Source organism: Bos taurus, chromosome 21, assembly GCF_002263795.3.
Source record: "Bos taurus isolate L1 Dominette 01449 registration number 42190680 breed Hereford chromosome 21, ARS-UCD2.0, whole genome shotgun sequence".
NCBI lineage: Eukaryota > Metazoa > Chordata > Mammalia > Artiodactyla > Bovidae > Bos > Bos taurus.
The window spans coordinates 18,867,566-18,886,472 of NC_037348.1; the positions used below are offsets into that span (position 1 = coordinate 18,867,566).

General features: G+C 44.1%; 1 protein-coding gene across 11 annotated transcripts in view; it reads right to left on the bottom strand.

The window, feature by feature from the left end:
- Window positions 1-18,907, bottom strand: part of NTRK3 (neurotrophic receptor tyrosine kinase 3) — a 439,365-nt gene that overhangs the window by 46,703 nt on the left and 373,755 nt on the right. For 6 of the 11 annotated variants that reach the window (XM_059879136.1, XM_059879141.1, XM_059879137.1 and 3 more), the window contains 2 exons: window positions 18,360-18,603; window positions 811-885 (listed from right to left, as the gene is read on the bottom strand). In XM_059879136.1, the coding sequence (XP_059735119.1) occupies window positions 811-885; window positions 18,360-18,603 (319 nt within the window). 11 annotated transcript variants of the gene reach the window in all.

The window sequence follows — 18,907 nt, forward strand, 5'->3', positions numbered from 1 at the left end:
AGTACTCAGGCATGTGACTTGTCATGGAGCTCTGTATTAACTATCCTGAACATCACATTTCTTAGACTAAGCTTCATCTGAAGTCAATGGGGATAGTAAAAGTGAAAGTGTTAGTTGCTCAGTCATGAATGACTCTTTGCAATCCCATGGACTGTAGCCCACCAGGCTCCTCTGTCTATGGAATTCTTCAGGCAAGAATACCGGAGTCAGTAGCCATTCCTTTCTCCAGGGAATCATCCTGACCCAGGGATCAAACCCGGGTCTCCCACACTGCAGGCAAGTTCTTTACCGTCTGAGTAACCAGGGAAGCCTTAAGTCAACTGGGAGACCTCCAGTTTTTCAGTCACTTGAGCCTATGTGTTACCCTTAGTTCCTTCAAGTGTGTCTCTTATGGAACATAGGCACCCAATGTGTTTTCAAAACTCAAGGTCACACTTCCTGAAATGCAAGAAAGCAGCCAAACCACTGTCCATGCAGAGCCTCCAGCCTCTACCACACGCGCAGGGCAGGACAGAACCCCTGGGAGCCACTCGATCTCCGGGGGCTTTCCCAAATGTGCACCTCATTTCAGCAGATCATGGCCCCCCCACCCCCTCCATGCTTTCTGCCCATGAGACATCTGAAGCACATCAACATCATGGCTTTGGCAGGAGACTTCCATGAATAGTCAACGGTGTCCCCGGAATGGGAAGCAGGGCAAGAGAGGTGGAGAGCAGCCATAGCCCATGGAAGTTCCTCTCCAAAGTCTGCAAGCTGTCAGTGTGTGTGGACTGCCCAGCCCCTGACCCCAGAAATGAAATCCAGACTCACTGTGGAAGCTGCCGATGCTTCTAGCCTCTGCCGCTGCCATGACACGCTGGGCGGGCCCTTCTGGCATGGCCCTTCCTGACAGTGAATTGGGGAGACAGGAGGGCAGGGGAAGAGAGAAGAAAGGGATGAAGGTACAGGAAGAAAGCATGAAGAGATGAAAGCAGGGAGGAGAAGGGAGGTGGGTGTATCTTTAACTGGATGTTGTGACTTTCTCGGCCATGGCTTCCAAACACTGCTCCCATGTTACTGGAGAGAAGGGCTAACTGCATCAGCTCAGGGGTCCATGGCTAGGCAGACACCCCATCACACCACTCCTAGGACATGGCACCCATCTTCTTCCTTTGTGAGCCACCAAGATCTAGCTGGTTTCCCACCAACAGTTCTACTTTTGACTGGGTAAGCCTCCCAGTTCATTGAGGCTCTGAAAGGAAATAGATCTTATCCTAGAATTTTTCTCCCTTTAGGTCAAGAAATGGCACCTTCTCCAACGCTTCTAAGAAATATTTTTCTTCAGCAGAAAAATCAATAAACTCATCTCTGCTTTTAGGAGTTTCTCTCCCAGATACCTTCCCTGTTTTCCATGATGAGCTAGCAGAATGTCATCTATGTAGAGTCTCAACTCTCCTTCTCTTTGCTGTCAGCAAAATCACCATTTATCTTCCCTATTACCACTTGGGAAAAACCCATTTCTCCCAAAAAGCCTCTTGAGAAGTCAGAGGAGGGGGTGAGTGTCAGGCTGCCTTAGAGAAGGGATGTACGATGACTTAGCGATGCCATTTCTCAAGTACCTCCCAAATCAAGATCTTTGGACAGAACACACGACACACAGTCCCTGCCCTCAGTCAAACCAGAGGCAGAGAAGCACAGGAATGACCCAAAGAAGAAGCACATTCATGAAGCAACACATCTGTGTGAGCAAACCAATGGGGCCATGCCAAGGAGACCATCCTGTGAAGGCAATGAGAGGGCACTGCTGGGGTTTGTTGGCAGCAAGAAACAGACAGAGAGAAAAAACAAAGGGGGAGATGAGAAAAAGAGCCCGTGGGAAGTTGGGAAGAGAAGATATAATAGGCTGAATTCTGTCCCCCAATAAAATTTTTATGTCCCAATCCCCAATACCCCAGAATGTGACTAGAGTGGAGATAGGGTCTTAAAGAGGTAATTAAGGTTAAATGAAGTCATTAGGGTGGACTCTGATCCGATATAACTTGGGTCTCTAGAAGAAGAGAATATTTGCACAGAGACATGTACAGAGGGAAGACAATGTGAAGATACAGGGAGACAGGCATCTACAAGGAGAGAGGTCCAGGAGAAACCAATGCTATAATACCTGATCTTGGACTTCTGTGGAACTCTGTCATGGCAGCCCTTGCAAACTGATGCAGAAGTCCTCATGCAACAATAGGACTTAGCAAATGTCACTGTGGAATGGGGGTCAGGCTGGCTGGGTGTCCCACTGAGGTAGCTTCTGGTGGGAGGGGACAGGAAGGAGTCTGGCAGAGTGCAGCGTGAGATATGTATATTTTTGAGACATGAATATTTCCCCCAGGCTTTCAATAATCAGTTAGAATGATGAAAAGTTTGAGAAGTAAGGATTGGGGGGCTTTAAGGTTGAAAGTGCATGTGCTGATCCAAGAGCTGATCTGATGAGGGTGTGAATGAGGATTGTTCTTGCCAACATTCAAAGAACAGTGATACTGGGTGCTATGAAGACAGAAGGATTTGGTGAAGACTTAGGTACCAGTGATGAAGAGACAATTTTTAAAATGACTCCCCTTTTGGGAAGCTCTCAAAAGAGTTTTTGTTCATGCCAACAGACTGCTGAGGAAGTAGGAGGTCACCAAAGTGAGCTTTATCTCCAACAAGGTTCAATCACCTATGAACTCTCCAGGGAAGATTTACAGACTAAGCAAAGAGAAAAGAGGTAGGAGCCGAAAATGTAAATTCAAGGACTTCCCTGGTGGCCCAGTGGTTGAGACTCCATGCTTCCACTGCAGGGGGTGTAAGTTCAATCCTAGGTTGGGGAACTAGATCCCTCAAGCCACGTCATGTGGCCAAAAAGTAAAATAAAAATGCAAATTCAAACAGCTTTTGCATAAGGCAAGAAGTTTACAACCATGGAAGTGCATGAATATTCCAAAGTAGATGTCTAAAATGGTGGCACCAGAACTTCCAATGAGGAGAGAAACCAATGGAAGAGGCAAAGAATGGTCAGAAAAGGTGAGTAGAGGGACTTCCCTTCTGGTCCAGTGGTTAAGACTTTGGCTTCCAAAGCAGGGGGTGTGGGTTTGATCCCTGGTAGGGGAGGTAAGATCCTACATGTATGGAAGCCAAAAAAAACAAAAACCATAAAACAGAAGTAATATTGTAACAAATTCAATAAAGACTTTAAAAATTATCCACATCGAAAAAGAGAGACAGGGATGTAGCTTGTGGATTGAGGCATCAGTAAGGCATTGAACAAGGATGTTAAGCAGTGGGGGACTGGAGATGTGGGACAAGGAATGGTGCAGTTATTGATAATATCATTCAACAGTTAGTTCAAAAAAGGATTTGACTTTTTAGAGCAAAGACATTTGAATTTGGGCATGGTAAGATAATTAGTGACCCCCAGAATGCAGAGTCAAGGAAGGGGTAAGATCAAAAGCTTAAAAATAAGACAGAAGGGACTTTCCTGGTGGTCCAGTGGTTAAGAGTCTGCCTTGCAATGCAGGAGACTCGGCTTCTATCCCTGGTCGGGGAGCTAGGATCCTACATGCCATGAGGCAACTAACCCCACCACAACTACTGAGCCCTCATACTCTGGAGCCCACATACGTCAACCAGAGAGCCCCTGTGCTCTTGTGTGCTGCAAGGAAAGATTCTGCATGACACAATAAAGGCCCCGTGTGTCACAACTAAGACCCAACACAGCCAAATTAATAAATATTGTTACAAATTTAAGACAGAAGACAAACATGACTATCTTAGTAGTTGAGGAGACAAATGAAATTTAGAGGTGGCAGAAAGTTCAAATGAAGAGTTTTCTTTCAGGTAGAAGAGATCATGGATTTTAGAATAGAAAAAAGGGAGAAAGACTTCAAGATTGAGCGAGACAAACAGTCACAGCAAGAGGTGGGCTAGAGATCGGGCAGGTGACAGATGGTGAGGTGTGAGGGAAGTGAGAAGGAATGCAGACGTGTGACTCTGTTGATAGGGAGAGGGTGAATCTGGCCTAATACTTCATAGCATCACAAAAATACATACTTGACACAGTTCCATGCAGGAACATAATCATAATTTCTTAAATTACTCTGCCACTTCGCACCTGTCTAAGCACCTTTCATCACTAAGTTGACTCTTAGGATCTGAGAATTGGGAAAAAGCAAAACTTTGAGGTCATCTGGTATGTGTCTCTACAGCATCCCTAAAAGGTGGTTATTTGGATTTTCTGGAAAATCACCGGGGGTGGAGAATACACAGTCTTCCACGGTGGTCCGTTATTTCCACGTAGGAAGGGACACTGTCTGTGGCACTGAGCTCCAGCACCCAAGAGTCTTCTAATCCTGACCCACTGTGGGTAAAGGACTGTGTGGCCCAGCCTATTCACCAAGTCAGACAGACGGAGGACAGTCCCCGAGGACTTTGAATGTGATGAAACCTGGTTTTGTGATTTCTGATTGTCCCAAACTGCAGTGCCCTGGAGCACCACCCAGACCAGCCATTCACCAAGAGATAGACTTGTCTCCGTGTTTATTTCACTTAACAGGCATTTATGGAATGCTTACCCTATACCAGGTATGGCGTTAAGCAAAGGATACGTGACTGGTGGAATAAGGCATGGATACTGCCCTTTCATACATGCCAAGTGGGACTTCCCTGGCAGTCCAGAGGTTGGGAGTCAGCCTGCCAATGCAGGGGACACAGGTTCGATACCTGGTCCAGGAACAAGGATCCCACGTGCTGCAGGGTAACTGAGCTCCTGTGTCACAACTATTGAGCCTGTGCTCCAGAGCCAGAGAGCTGCAACTCCTGAGGCTCGAGCGCCCTGGAGCCCATGCTCTGCAACAAGAGAAGCCACTGCGGTGAGAAGCCTGCACAACACAACTAGAGAGAAGCCCTTGCCCGCCTCTGCTAGAGAAAAGCCCGTGCACAGCGACAAACACCCAACACTGCCAAAAATAAATTAAAAAACAAAAAGGAAAGAAATCTCAAGCTACTAAAAACAAATGCATGTCAACAGATGTTTTGAGAATACATTTTCACAATAAACATATAAAAAGTCACTTCCTGCAACACATTTAGAGGTACTAGGCCAGCATTCTTCATTTCCAATCACCATCTCCTCTGTTCCTGGCATCCTTTTCTTACTCTCCAGCTTCACTGAATCTGTTATAATCTGGGGACTACACGTGGCTAGAAACACCTTGCTACTGCTTGCTTTATTACCTGCTTGGAGACCCCAAACTCCCTGAATTAGGGTCTCCTCATTTGCTGGATGGGCCAGCCCTGAGTCACCCCAATTGTTTACCTTCTTTTCATCTTTGTCACAAAGCCCTCCTAGAAAAAAGAAAAAAAAATCATGACACTAGCTTCTTGTAGGTTCACACTTCTAAATTTAAACTACCTAAGCTGATGGATACTGTACTCTGCTGGTAGATCATTTCAAATGTCTATTCACAAATAGCCTCATATTCTTGATTCTATTTTTTGAAGGGATATAGCTATTTTAAAAAGATTTTTTGATGTGGATCATTTTAAAGTTGTTATTGAATTTGTTACAATATTTCTTCTGTCTTATGTTTTGGTTTTTTGGCTGCAAAGCATGTGAGATCTTGGGCCTCCCTGGTGGGTCAGTGGTAAAGAATCCTCCTGCAATTCAGGAGACATGGGTTCGATCCCTGGGTTGGGACGATCCCCTGGAGAAGGAAATGGCAACCCACTCCAGTATCCTTGCCTGGGAAATCCCATGGACAGACAAGCCTGGAGGGTTATAGTCCATGGGGCCATGGGGTGGCAAAGGAGTCCAACACAACTTAGTGACTAAACAACAACCTCAACTTGTGGGGTCTTAGATCCCCAACCAGGGATCAAACCCACACCTCCTGCCCTGGAAGGCAAAGTCTTAACCACTGGACCACCATGGAATCCCATGACTCACATTCTTTATAAAGCTTTACTTAGGAATCAGAACACAGAACCCAACTCTGCCCTACCCTACTTTTTGTGCAATCTGAGCAACACCAACTAATCTCTCTGATTCTCTGTCTAAAGATCTGTAAGTGGGAATAATAATACTAGCCTGGTCAACCTCAAAGTCCTTTGATGATGATCAAAGAGAAGCACTGGACCTGTGAGATGGGAGAAAAATTTTCTTGTTTTAACTCTATCTCCAAACTGATGCATGAACTTGAGAAACACTGGCTCTTTCTCTGGACTTCAGTGTCTCCATGTGTTAAATAAGTGGGTTTTATAATACGACCTCCAAGTGGACATCTAGCCAGAATTTCATGAGTTTGCCAGTATAGATTGCTTACCCACATTTCATGGTATTTATCAAAGACTGTCACAAAATACTTAGGAGGTTAATAGGTGTAGCAGAAGAGTCTGACTGGGTAAGAGTCCTAACCATAGAACGACTGCACTTAAAGAATGCTGAAAATTGGATCAGCATGGGTTTGAGGGCAGGACTCTAGCAGCAAATCCAAGTCTTGAGTTATTCAACTCTCTAAGAAATTAAAAATATGTTTCAAGTCATTACTAGTGTGTTGATAAAAGCTCTAGATGACAAACTGGAAGGGAGAGTTGTATCTAGGCCATATAAAGCTTTGGCAGAGTGGGACAGGGAACAGATCTATGAAGAACTAGGCATTTTTTCTGTACATAAGGTTATAAATGGAGAAGAAAATGGCCACCCACTCCAATATTCTTGCCTGAAGAATCCCATGGACAGAGGAGCCTTGCAGACCATGGTCCGTAGGGTTGCAGAGAGTCAGATATGACTGAAGTGACTAAGCAAGAAAGGTTCTAAAACAATAGAAACAACTGAATGCTTAAGTAAAGTGTGTGAAAAAGGCTAGTGGAAGGTAATTTAGAGTACTGGGTTACTAGTTCCATTGATGTGAACGTGGGCAAATAAACCTGTTAGCCCCAGTAATGAAGGCCCACCTGGCAAAGCCCTTCCTTTGTACATGATCTTTAAGAGCAGTGCATTCAATAAAGTCACATCTCTGCCTGATTCTACTACTTCCAGTGGTGAGAAGCTAAGGTTAGAGCATGACTAAAAGGGTCCAGTAGAGTCTTTGAACTGAGAGCATAAATTGGGTTAGAATAGTTCAGGACTGCAACTCTACAACCCAAGTGCCAGCATCCGCTTTCCTATGCTCATGGTAGACATCGTCCGCTGACCCCACATGCTTTTTCACTGACTGTAGATACAGTCACCAAGCTCTTCTCATCACTCTACTGCGAGCAACCACTACTGGTCATCAGAACTGCTACCTGAGACCTACTTTCCACTCTGGGGCATAGAATACTTGGTACCAAGGCAATCAGATTTAAAAGCAACAAAAGGAGTCATTTTTTAGGGATAAAGGACATTCAGTGACATGGAAAGCATGAGGTACTTTGACCATAAAGTGACCCCTCCCAAGTATTTGGAAATAAAGACAAGGCAATTAATCTCCTTAAGATCAGCATAAAATGGATGAAAACATGAATTTACATCCAAGTCTGTCCGAAAAAGCCTGAGTGCCTTCTAGGCCATCACGGCTCATTTGTAAATTGATGGATGCAGATAATAAAAGAATATGATCATAGAGACCTGCAAAGGTCATGGAATCAGATGGTGGCAATGTTCATCCTCTCCTGGCTTCAGTCATGGGAGAGAGGAGGATTTAGGCAGAAGACTGGGAAGGCAAGAATTCCTTGCTCTCAGATTAGTAGAGACATATCAGTATTTTTTGGCTGGATGCCATCGACCATTTGATACATCTGATGTCCTTGCTCTGACTTCTTCCTCCTTAAGCAACCTTCTCAGTGTGGTCAGGCTTCCCACACAGGCTGGCTTACTGGGAGTGATGCTTTGATCACAGAGCCTTTTAATAATCCAGTCCCCTGTGAGCATTAATAAATTGTCCTCCTGGTGCTAACTCCAGTCTCGTGGGTGTTTTAATTATTGTGAGACATTCTCTCAGGCCTTCTCACTGAGAAGCAGATTGTTTGGGCCTTTGGTAGGGAATCAGATCCTGCTGACTTTTTCTTAGGTGATGTTATTACATCTTTCAGACTCTGTTATTGTTGCTGTTGTTGTTCAACCGCTAAGTTGCAATCAACTCTTTGTGACCCCAAGAACTGCAGCATGCCAGGCTTCCCTGTCCTTCACCATCTCCCAGAGTTTGCTCAGACTCATGTCCATTGAGTCAGTGATGCCATCCAACCAGCTCATCCTGTCATCCTCTTCTCCTCTTGCCTTCAGTCCCTCCCAGCATCAAGGTCTTTTCCAATGAGTCAGCTCTTCACATCAGGTGGCCAAACTATTAGAGTTTCAGCTCCAACATCAGGCCTTCCGATGAATATTCAGGGTTGATTTCCTTTAGGATTGACTACTTTGATCTCCCTGGCAAGTGGGGACTATAGGGTACACTTGAAAGTACTTTGGATGTTATTCCTTACTCATTATAAACACTTGACATATGGCTACGTATTTTTTAATTAAGCACTTTTATTAAGTATTTTTATGTGCAACATCTCTGTGATAAAAACGGAGTGGGTTCCTTTGCCTTCAAGGGAATTTCTGCTGCAGAGAGCTACAGGATATGCATGTACCTGAAAGACTCAAGGACATGACTAAATAAACACAAAGGTCAAGAAGTTGGGGATTGACCCATTGAGTAAGGAAATGACCAATTTCAAGGACAAACCAGGCTGCAACTCAAAGGTCCATCCTGGCTATAGAGGTTAGAGAGCATGACTCAATGGAAGAGAGGTTGTCATGGTGTTTGGCAAAGGGAAAGAGATGGCATTTTGATGACCACTGCCAATCAAGTTTGGGATGTTGAACTTTTTTTCAGAGTGCCTGTAATCATCTACTAAGCAGGGTATACTGTGGTGATGGTGGTAACAGTGGTGGTTGTCATGGTGGTAATAAAACCAGCAGCACCCCAAGTCAATGATTTTACAAAGCTCTTGAATATCCATTATCCCATGTTATGCATAGGAATGAATGCACAGGTTATCAAGTCGCACTTGTTAAGGGCGAAAAAGGCAGGAGGACTGGGCTTAAACCAGCTTGTTTCTATCCACAAGGTTCAATGACCCTAACATCTTCCTCTGGGGTGACAAGGGGCATCACACACTTAGGAGGCCTGGAGAGTGGGCTGTAATTCTGCAGGTCTTTGTTGACCACAAAATTCATAGTTACAGTTATCAAAAGTTAGTTCCTTATTGGAGCTACCAGATCCAAAATGGTAAAGCCCTTCCTGCGACCACCCAAATGTGCTTTCTTTTTCTTCCTGGACATCCAACTGACCAGTTCCAATTGTTTAAATCAGTCCCAGAAGATTGTTTGTTGTTTTTTTTTTTTTTAAATCTCTCCAGGTTCTTTTCAGTAGGCTCTTCTCCCCTTCAATGTTAGTATCCAGCACCAAAGACCATGATAGGAAATACTAGGCTTGTACCTTTAAATAATTTGCAGTTTCTTATATAGATCATCCTCGACTTACAACAGTTTGACTTTACCAGAGTATGATAATGATATGCATTCAGTAGAAACCATACATCGAATTTTGAATTTTGATCTTTCCCTGGGCTAGCGATATGCAGCAAGGAACTCTCTCATGATACTGGGTAGTGGCAATGAGTCTTAGCTTCCGGTCAGCCGTGACGTCACAACCCACACATTTATAACCATTCTATGCCAACACAACCCTTCTGTTTTTCACTTTCAGTTAAGTAATCAATAAATTTCATGAGACACTCAACACTCTTTTATAAATACACTTGGTGTTAGATGATTTTGTCCACTGAAGGGTAATGTAAGTGTTCAAGCCCATTTAAAGTAGGCTAGGCTAAGCCATGATGTTCAGCAGCTTAGGTGTATTAACTGCATCTTTGACTTCTTATATTTTCAATTTACAGTGAGTTAGAAGTAAGCCCATTGTCCCTGGTGACTCAGACAGTAAAGCCTCCACCTGTGATGCAGGAGACCTGGGTTCAATCTCTGGGTCGGGAAGATCCCCTGGAGAAGGGAATGGCAATCTACTCCAGTATTCTTGCCTGGAGAATTCCATGGACAGAGGAACCTGGTGGGCTACAGTCCATAGGGTTGAAAAGAATCAGACACAACTGAGCAACTAACACACACACACAAGCCCACTGTAAGTCTAGAAAGATCTGTATATAATTTCTACCTTATTCATTTACGTAGAATAATAACTATCATCTACTGAGTGCCTAATAGGTAACAGGTAATTCACATACATTATCTTATTCAATCCACACAAAAGAAATTGTTTTCATTTTTTTCAGATGAGGATCTAAGGCTTAGAGAATTAAAGAAAATTTCCTAAATTCTGGAGTTCATAAGCAGAAACTCAAGATTCAAAGGAATATCTTCTCTTCAATGTTGGCATCCAGCACTACATAATGGAAATACTCTGGCTTGCAGCGTTAAATTCTGAGTATATCCTTGGCCCACTTTCTCTTGGGCCACGTTCTCCCCATCCCCACCTCAGCTTTGCCCTGTAGGATTAGCTCAACCTGAAAAGTCAACAAGCAGGAGTAAAAACTGTGTTTAAAATTCTGAATTTCAAATGTAATGTTGACCCAGTCTTCTGCCTTCTCCTCCTCCTGTTTAGACTCAGATCACAAAGTTTTGGGCTTTGAGGATTAGGAGAGAAATACAATTCCCCACGAGGAGGAAGTCAAGGGAATATACTGTTCTCTTTACATGCAAATATCTTAATTACAGCTGGTAAAAAAGATATTTGTATGGAAATTTATGTATCTTTATATGTTATATATTCAGTTTGCCATTAAAAAAACAACCCTTTATACTTGGGGAACCTAGACAGGGTCTATTATAATACTCGCCACTGTCAAGTTACAAAGAGGCTACCATCCCAGCCAACCATAGGAGAGAGAGAGATGGAGTGAATCAACACCCCGCTGCCTTCTCTTCTTCCTTGAGGTTGGGTTCCTGTACAAACATGCCTCAAGTTCTTGATATTTTCTGATGAGGATTCACCCTGGTCTTTTTTTTTTTTTTTAATCAATACCTGTCCTCATGGAGATCAGGCTGACTATGATAGCATCCATCCCATGCTTGCACCACTGTCATCAACAAAAGAAAACTGCTAGATTTCAATACGGGAGATGAAATCAAATTGAGGAGACTCCTAGAAACTGCTCTCAGAAAAAGGATATTATATATATATATATATATATTTGGCATGTCAAGGGAGGGAAAGATTTATATCCTGTTGATTCCCCTCCAATGAATAAAATACAACCAATTACCTATGAGACATACCACGCCATTTTGGTCTCACTAAGCATCTACTTAGCATTTTCCTGACTGTTCTAATGTCTGTTTTAGAATATAATCTGTGTTTATCTCTTCTAAGGATATTGGACAGGATAAACTTGTTTTGCAGCAGGTAGAGGCTAGACATAACTGAGAACTTCCCATTTCTAAAGGGTGCTACAAATTAGAAAGAAAAGGATAAATCTCTCACCGATGAGAGTTTCCTTTTGCCACAGCTGGAAGGAATAAGGAGGAACCAGTGGAATCCCGGGAGATACAGGGGAATAGAGCAAACAAACCATCTGTCGGGGATGATTTTGAAGCTGCTCTGCCTGGGGCCACAGGGGTGAAATAGATGACATTTAAGGCTGCTTCCAGCTTCATGTTTCTTTAAAATTGAATGATTTGGCATTTGTTCATCTGTTTTTCTAACACTCCAGGGACGCAGAATGGACTAGGTGGCCTAAAAGATGCATTTGTTAAAAATCTATCCTGACCCTTCATTTCACTGTTATTCTTTTTCAAGGTTACGATTCAAAACAGCAAGAGGCTTTGAGTTCCCAGGCCCTGGCCTCGAGTTCACCTTCCTCAGCCCCACTGATTCCGATGGCTTCTCTTCCATACTCCACTGCTACCGCCATGGCCAATAGCCTTATTGCCTCTTCCCTGGACCATGGCCACGTCCAACCTTAGTGACCTCAGGTCCCAGTGGTCTCTCCTACATGACACTGCCTGATGGCTCATCCTCACGTTGCCTCATTTACACTAAAACAGATGACAAATTCCCAAGACTGTCCTGCAGCTACCCATGTCAGAACAGTTGGCCTTTCAAGAGCTGCCACCGTGGTCCCACCCTTTACGAACATTTCCTTCCATGTATCTTTCATATACCTTAGGTTTGGCTGGTTGAGTGATACACTGTTCTAGATCCCTCTCTCAGTTTGCCGATTTCCAAGCCATCTTCATTCCTCCTAAAATTCAACCCACTGACTGTCTCAAGATCCAAATCACCCATCTAATTAGATGGGCTTTTGGAATTGGTCATCCTATTGCATTACGGTGGAATTACAAATTTTCCTCCTGTTTTATATTCCCTAAGGAAATTTTTTTTTTTTGCCCCCCACTTCTGTGTCATGTGGGATCTTAGTTCCAGGGCTGGGGATTGAACCAGAGACCCCTGCTGTGGAAGCGCAGTCTTAACCACTGGGCCTCCAGGGAAGTCCCACCTTATGAAAATTTAATTCCCTTGGGAATAAAGATTTCGTTCTCTTCATCCTTGCACATAGGGAATTGTACTGAATCCTGTCTCTAACACATGGACCTCCTCAATGGCTATGGGATTTGGCACAAGGGGAAATAAACCAGCATGGACAAGTTTAGCAAATACACATGGTGAATTAATCATCCAAAGGCTGTAGAAATGTTCTAACACTGACTTATTGTTGAGGAATCTCAAAGCCTTGAAGACATCACCAACCCTCATCAAGGCTTAGCTATAAAATGTAGGCTAACAATGTCTGATCTCTTACTTACCTGGAAGGTCTTAGAAGACCCTCTTATTTTCCTGGCATAGCACTAAGAGTCTGGTGAGAAAGTGCAAAGCTCCACAATCAGGACGTGTAAAATGAGCACTTCTTCTTTAGCTGGTTTGAGTGGGAGGGCTTACGAGACAGGGTTGGGAGGCATGAGGTGGGAGATTCAGATGGAATTCAAGGGCAGAGTCATTCATCCACTGATCTCCTGCTGCTACCATTCTGGTTGTCACCTCTGTCACTATTAAGTGTAGCTGGAATACATAAAATCTACTCTAGATCTTATCTGAAGAGCCTAGGACCTCCCTGGTGATCCAATAGTTAACAATCTGCCTGCCAATGCAGGGAACACGGTTCGATCCCTCATCTGGGAAGATCCCACATACCACAGAACAACTAAGCCCATGTACAGCTACTGAGCCTGTGCTTTAGAGCTCATGAGTCAAAACTATTGAGTCCACATGTTGCAACTATTGAAGCCTGCATACCCTAGAGCGCATGCTCTGCAACAAGAGAAGCCACCGCAATGAGAAGCCCATGCACTGCAATTAGAGAGAAGCCCTGGCTTACGACAAAAGAGAAAGCCCATGTGGCAATGAAGACCCAGCACAGCCAAAAATAAACAAATAAAATTAACTGGGGAGCCTGCTGACTGAATCCTGACGCTCAGCTCTGCAGAGCATGGAAGCCCCCCGACCCTCCCAAAAGTGATGCCTATTTGGGTTCTTCTTGGTCTGGCCTCATCCACTTCCTGCACTCTGAATTTCCACTCTGAGGTCATCCATGCATTGATTCATCTTTTTACTGGGTGTCTGCCAGGTTCTAGGTCCCATGCCAGGCACAGAGGATGGCAGAGTGAATAGGAAGGCACTCTCCTGGCCCTCTGGTTCCGTAAGATTGGAGCACCAAGCCCCTCCACCACCAGTCTTCCTGTATCAACATACCATCTCCCTTCCAAATCAAAACATCTGAAAATATTTCGTTCCTGGAAACCCCAACCTCCTCTTCTTCTAGGACTTTCCTAACTCCAGACTTAACTCCTCAAATTGTAGTATTGTCTGATACTCTGAGAAAGATATAATGCTACTCAAAACCCACCCTTGTCAAAGCCTGTTTAAAGGCAATCTCCAAAGTGGCTGAGCCAGTGACCCATCAAGGAAAAGCGATCTGTCATGGGGCACAGTCTTAAGAAGACAGAACAAATCGCTCTGGCACTCACTCTGGGGCAGAGTTGTTTGTTTTTCTCTCCCTAAATGTATAACAGGAAATTAGGCAGTTCACCTTTGTGTATCACTTTCATACGTGTACACGAGCCAGATGGCACCTCTTTGTGTTAAGAAATTTAAAAGGAAAGACTAGAAGGAGAAGTTTATCTCCACTTCCTCTGCCCTCCTAAACACATCCTGGAATCTACACTGGGCAGGGGAGCACACATATACACATACAAACACACACACAACATACGCACACACCAGAGTGATAAGCATGTAGCTGTGTAAGGCGGGCTTCCCAGGTGACCTAGTGGTAAAGAACCTGCCTGCTGATGCAGGAGATATAAGAGATGCGGGTTTCATCCCTGGGTCAGGAAGATCCCCTGTAGAACGGAATGGCAACCCACTCCAGTATTCTTGCCTGGAGAATCCCATGGACAGAGGAGCCTGGTGGGCTGCAGCCCATGGGGTCACAAACAGTAGGACACGACTCAGCACACATGCATGAAGCTGTGTTAGGCACCAGAAACCAGCAAACTCCTAGACCCAATAGATTTCAGTAACATACGGTAGCCCAGAGGTGCAAACCTGTCCTGGCTGTCCGCTTGCAGAGAGAGTCCTTCAGTGTTCTTGCTATCTAATAAATCACCACGTTCCCCTGGAGTCTCAGCTGGTGTACCAAACAAACAAACAAAAAAATCTTTCATAAATCACCTGAACATGAGCTTGGCTCTAAGATTCATGAGCAGGACCCTATAAACACTGACCAGAAGAACAGGCAAATACTGATGACCCAGGATTTCTGGTTAAGTTGAAACCTCGGCAGGGAAATTTTCCCTACGTGGTCAACATAAAGATCTGCTCCTTCAGGGAAGCTGTGCTATCCCAGTTTAATTTCCAGTGGTCAGGAGGGCCTTATCTCTGACCCAAAACTTACACCTGGAAGTAAGATTATCCCTGAGGTTCTCCTGCCTTGGGTGTGATGGGAACTAAGGAAAACAAACAATAATTTCTTCAGTTAGAAGTGTATTCCAGGCTCTTTATGCATATTAACTTGCTGAACATCAAAAACAACTCAACTGAGAGACTATGTTTGTCCTCATTTGAAAAATGGGACGATTACATAAAGGTTTCAGCAAAACACATTGACGTTCCATGGCGGCTAATGGCCGTGTTAGGTTGTGAACACAGGTAAGATTGCATCCAGTACAGAACTCCTTTGTCACCTCGATGTCATCCAGTATGAATAATAAGACTTCCTAGTTTATTACTGATGTGACCTCAGGCAAGTCTTTTGTTTTACAGAAGTGGGAGTGGGGCTGTGTTCATATTAAAGCATTGTGAGCATCTGAACATGAAGAAATGACAAGCTGATCTTTGAATACGGAGAGTATAATATCTACCCACCACCAGTGGAGTATGTAGCTCTCTAATGGAAAGCTGTGTTTTGACTGCAATGCTGTTGTTATTTAGTCACTAAGTCGTGTCTGATTCTTTTGGGACCCCATGACTGTAGCCCACCAGGTTCCTCTGTTCATGGGATTTCCTAGGCAAGAACACTGGAATGGGTCACCATTTCCTCCCCTAAGGGATCTTCCCAACCCAGGGATAGAACCCAAGTCTCCTGAATTGCCAGCAGATTCTTTGTCAGGTAGCTTTAGTGGTAAAGAATCTGCCTGCCAATGCAGGAGACATAAGAGATGCGGGTTTGATCCCTGGGTTGGGAAGATACCCTGGAGAAGGGGATGGCAACCCATTCCAGTATTCTTGTCTGGAAAATCCCATAGACAGAGGAGCCTGGAGGGCTATGCTCCACAGGGTCTCAAAGAATTGGACACAACTGAAGTGCCTTAGCCCACAGGAACCACTGAGGAAGACCTTTGATTGCAATAGCTCTCCTTTTTTTAAATTTCATATTTCTTTGGGACCATCCATTTTCAAGCCAGCTGGCCTCTGCTTACCTGGCTTAGCCCTCGTGAAAAGGGAACTGTGGCTGCCTAGTATAAGAACAGTTCCCATCTCACTCCCTTCCTTGAATTCCAACCTGCCCTAGAGCCCACAGAAGTGAGATAGATTTACTTCTTGTAACTCTCCCAGGAGTAAAGAGAGATAGTTCACAACTGTTTAAGCCAGGGTAAAGCAAGATCGTTTGGAGATGGGATCTTTTCTTTCTTTCTCTCTCTCTCTCTCTCTCTTTTAAATCAGAACAGAGAAATATTAAGTGCATTTCTTAAAGCAAGTTTGAAAGCTGAGGTTGCACACATGTTGTTCAGATACTGTTTCCCAAGATCCCAAGATTGGTCTAATCAAAATCCGCCTCACACAGAAAAACAATGATCCATCCCTAGCTTTTATCAACACCAACATAAATCTGAGCTCAGCCAGACAGGCCAGCAAACCCCATTACACAGAGTGCAGAGGCAATTAAATGGTGCCAGCTCCAGCTAGACTCACGAAATCTATGACCCATGGTCCCTTGGTAACCACACCAATGCTTCTCTTGGAAACAACTGGAAAAAAATTGGTCTAGATGCTAAAGAAAGACTCCACTTTGATATTTCCTGGCAGGTCTGCCCTGCCCATCAGTCTGTGCCTACCACTACATCATGCTTCTTTTTCCAAATCTAGGGATGCTAAGACTGGGCAGGTGGCTAGACAGAAGAAGGGTTTCTTCTGTCAGCAGAAGGTAGCTTTCTGCTGACATTCTACCTTCCCTACTCTTCGATCTACTTTGCTTTATATCCTCATGATTGTATATCATCTGCCATCTTTCAGTTATACCGTGAACATGTCAATTTTTAGGCACAAAAGGAGTTTCTCAAATATTCCATTTTTCCCCAGGTTATGGCTAAATTAAAGTGTCTTCACTGCTATATTTGAAATGGATAATCAACAAGGACCTACTGTATAGCATAGGGAACTCCGCTCAATGTTATGTTGCAGCCTGGATGGGAGGGGAGTTTGGGGGAAAATGGATACATATACACATATGGCTGAGTCCCTTTGCTGTCCACCTGAAACTATCACAACATTGTTCATTGGTTATGCCCCAATGCAAAATTAAATGTTAAAAAGAAATCAGATAAAGTGTCTTGAGTGATCCATTATAATGTCTGGGCAATGTTTTTTAGGCAAAGCCATCATAAGCATCCAGACAGAGTTGATTTGAAGATGCCAATCCCAAACTCCCAGCTCCTGACCCACCTTGCTCAGGCCAAAAAGCTGGGTCCTTTGATTCACAATATGATCATTCATTCCATACAAAGAAGATGAGGGAAATTGCTGCCTTGTCTCTTGACCTCCAAAACATTGCACCACCTTCTCCTTATACACCATCCAAACTCCTCATCCATTCAAAGTCCCTAAAGTAAATCTCCCATGTACTTGAAGCATCTGCCTCTCTAATCAATATACAGAAGTTATTGTATCTCTGTATACAGGCTGCACCCATATTTCTCCTTGGGGGAAAAAAATGCCATGCATGCCCACTTGCCCTTTCCCTGGCAATAATAACACTGTCAGAATCACTCCATGATCCATGGGAAGAAGATTCTCAAATATTAAGGGGGAAAATGTGGGGGGTGCAAAGTAAGATACCTATTAATATAAAGTAGAAAAGTGTATTGAAGTAAAGTTGAACGTGGTGTTTCCTTTCACCATCAAACAGCTTCCCCTAAGGCCCATTTGCAACTGTCTCCAAAGTTGGCGATGAGAACCTACTTCCTTCACTCATCTTTCTTATACCATTTGGATAATTCTGCTCAGCAACACACTAACCATTTTGATCCTTTATGTTGGGTTCTGCCTTCTAATTGAGATCTATCTTTGCAAATGAGCCTATATGGTCACCAGATAATGTTAAAGAACAATAATGTGCTGTGGGTGAGGCCGGGTAGGGAACTGCGTTGAAAGATGTTAAAATGTAGCATCAGGTTGAGCTTGTCCATGTGTGCATTGGGGGACACATATATACATATATATGTATATATATGTATATATTGGTATCTGTTTTCATGAAGAATGAGTACTGATGGACGTAAGAACACAGTGCATATGTCATTGCAATGTAAGGATATAGTCGCGTATTTCTATCCAGGTGGAAGGGATGAGTAAGCTATCAAGAGAAAAATTGACAGGTATGTAGAGATGCAGGCGTGGCCAAAAGATAAGCATCAAGTGTCTACCTGGGCACAGGAGTGTATGCGTGTGCTCCAGAGTAACAGGGTTAATGGACAATGACGGAGACATGTGAGCAAGGTGCTAGCTGAGCCATGGATGCTGCATTGGGGGAGGCCCCCTTACCCTGTAGTAATCGGTGCTGTAGACGTCTCTGGACATGCCAAAGTCTCCGATCTTCACCAGCAGGTTGGCTCCAACCAGGCAGTTCCTGGTGGCGAGGTCCCGGTGCACGAAGTGCTGGGAGGCCAGGTACACCATGCCAGAGGCGATCTGACTGGCGATGTGGAGCATCTGGGAGAGCCCCAGCTCGCCTTTCGCCTGGCGTGGTTGCCCATCCACAAGGATCATCGCATCTGGCCCATGGGCCCTGTAGGGGTGGGGGTAGGAGGAGAAGGGAGGGAGCAGAGAGAGTTCAGATCAAGGAGAAATGCCTTCTTGATTCCCTTGGCTCTGGAATGCACCACAGAGATGAATGAAATCTCTTTTCTCAGCCTCCTTGCGGCCTATTTCTATCTACCCCAAACTCTATTATGTAAGCCTGATTAGGGTGAAATATACAATTAAGATTCCCATCTAAGAAGACAGCAGACTCATTTTAATGAATCAAGGAATGAACGTACTCTTTTGGATATTTTACTGCCATCCAGGGGCTTCCCAGTTCCTTCATGTCT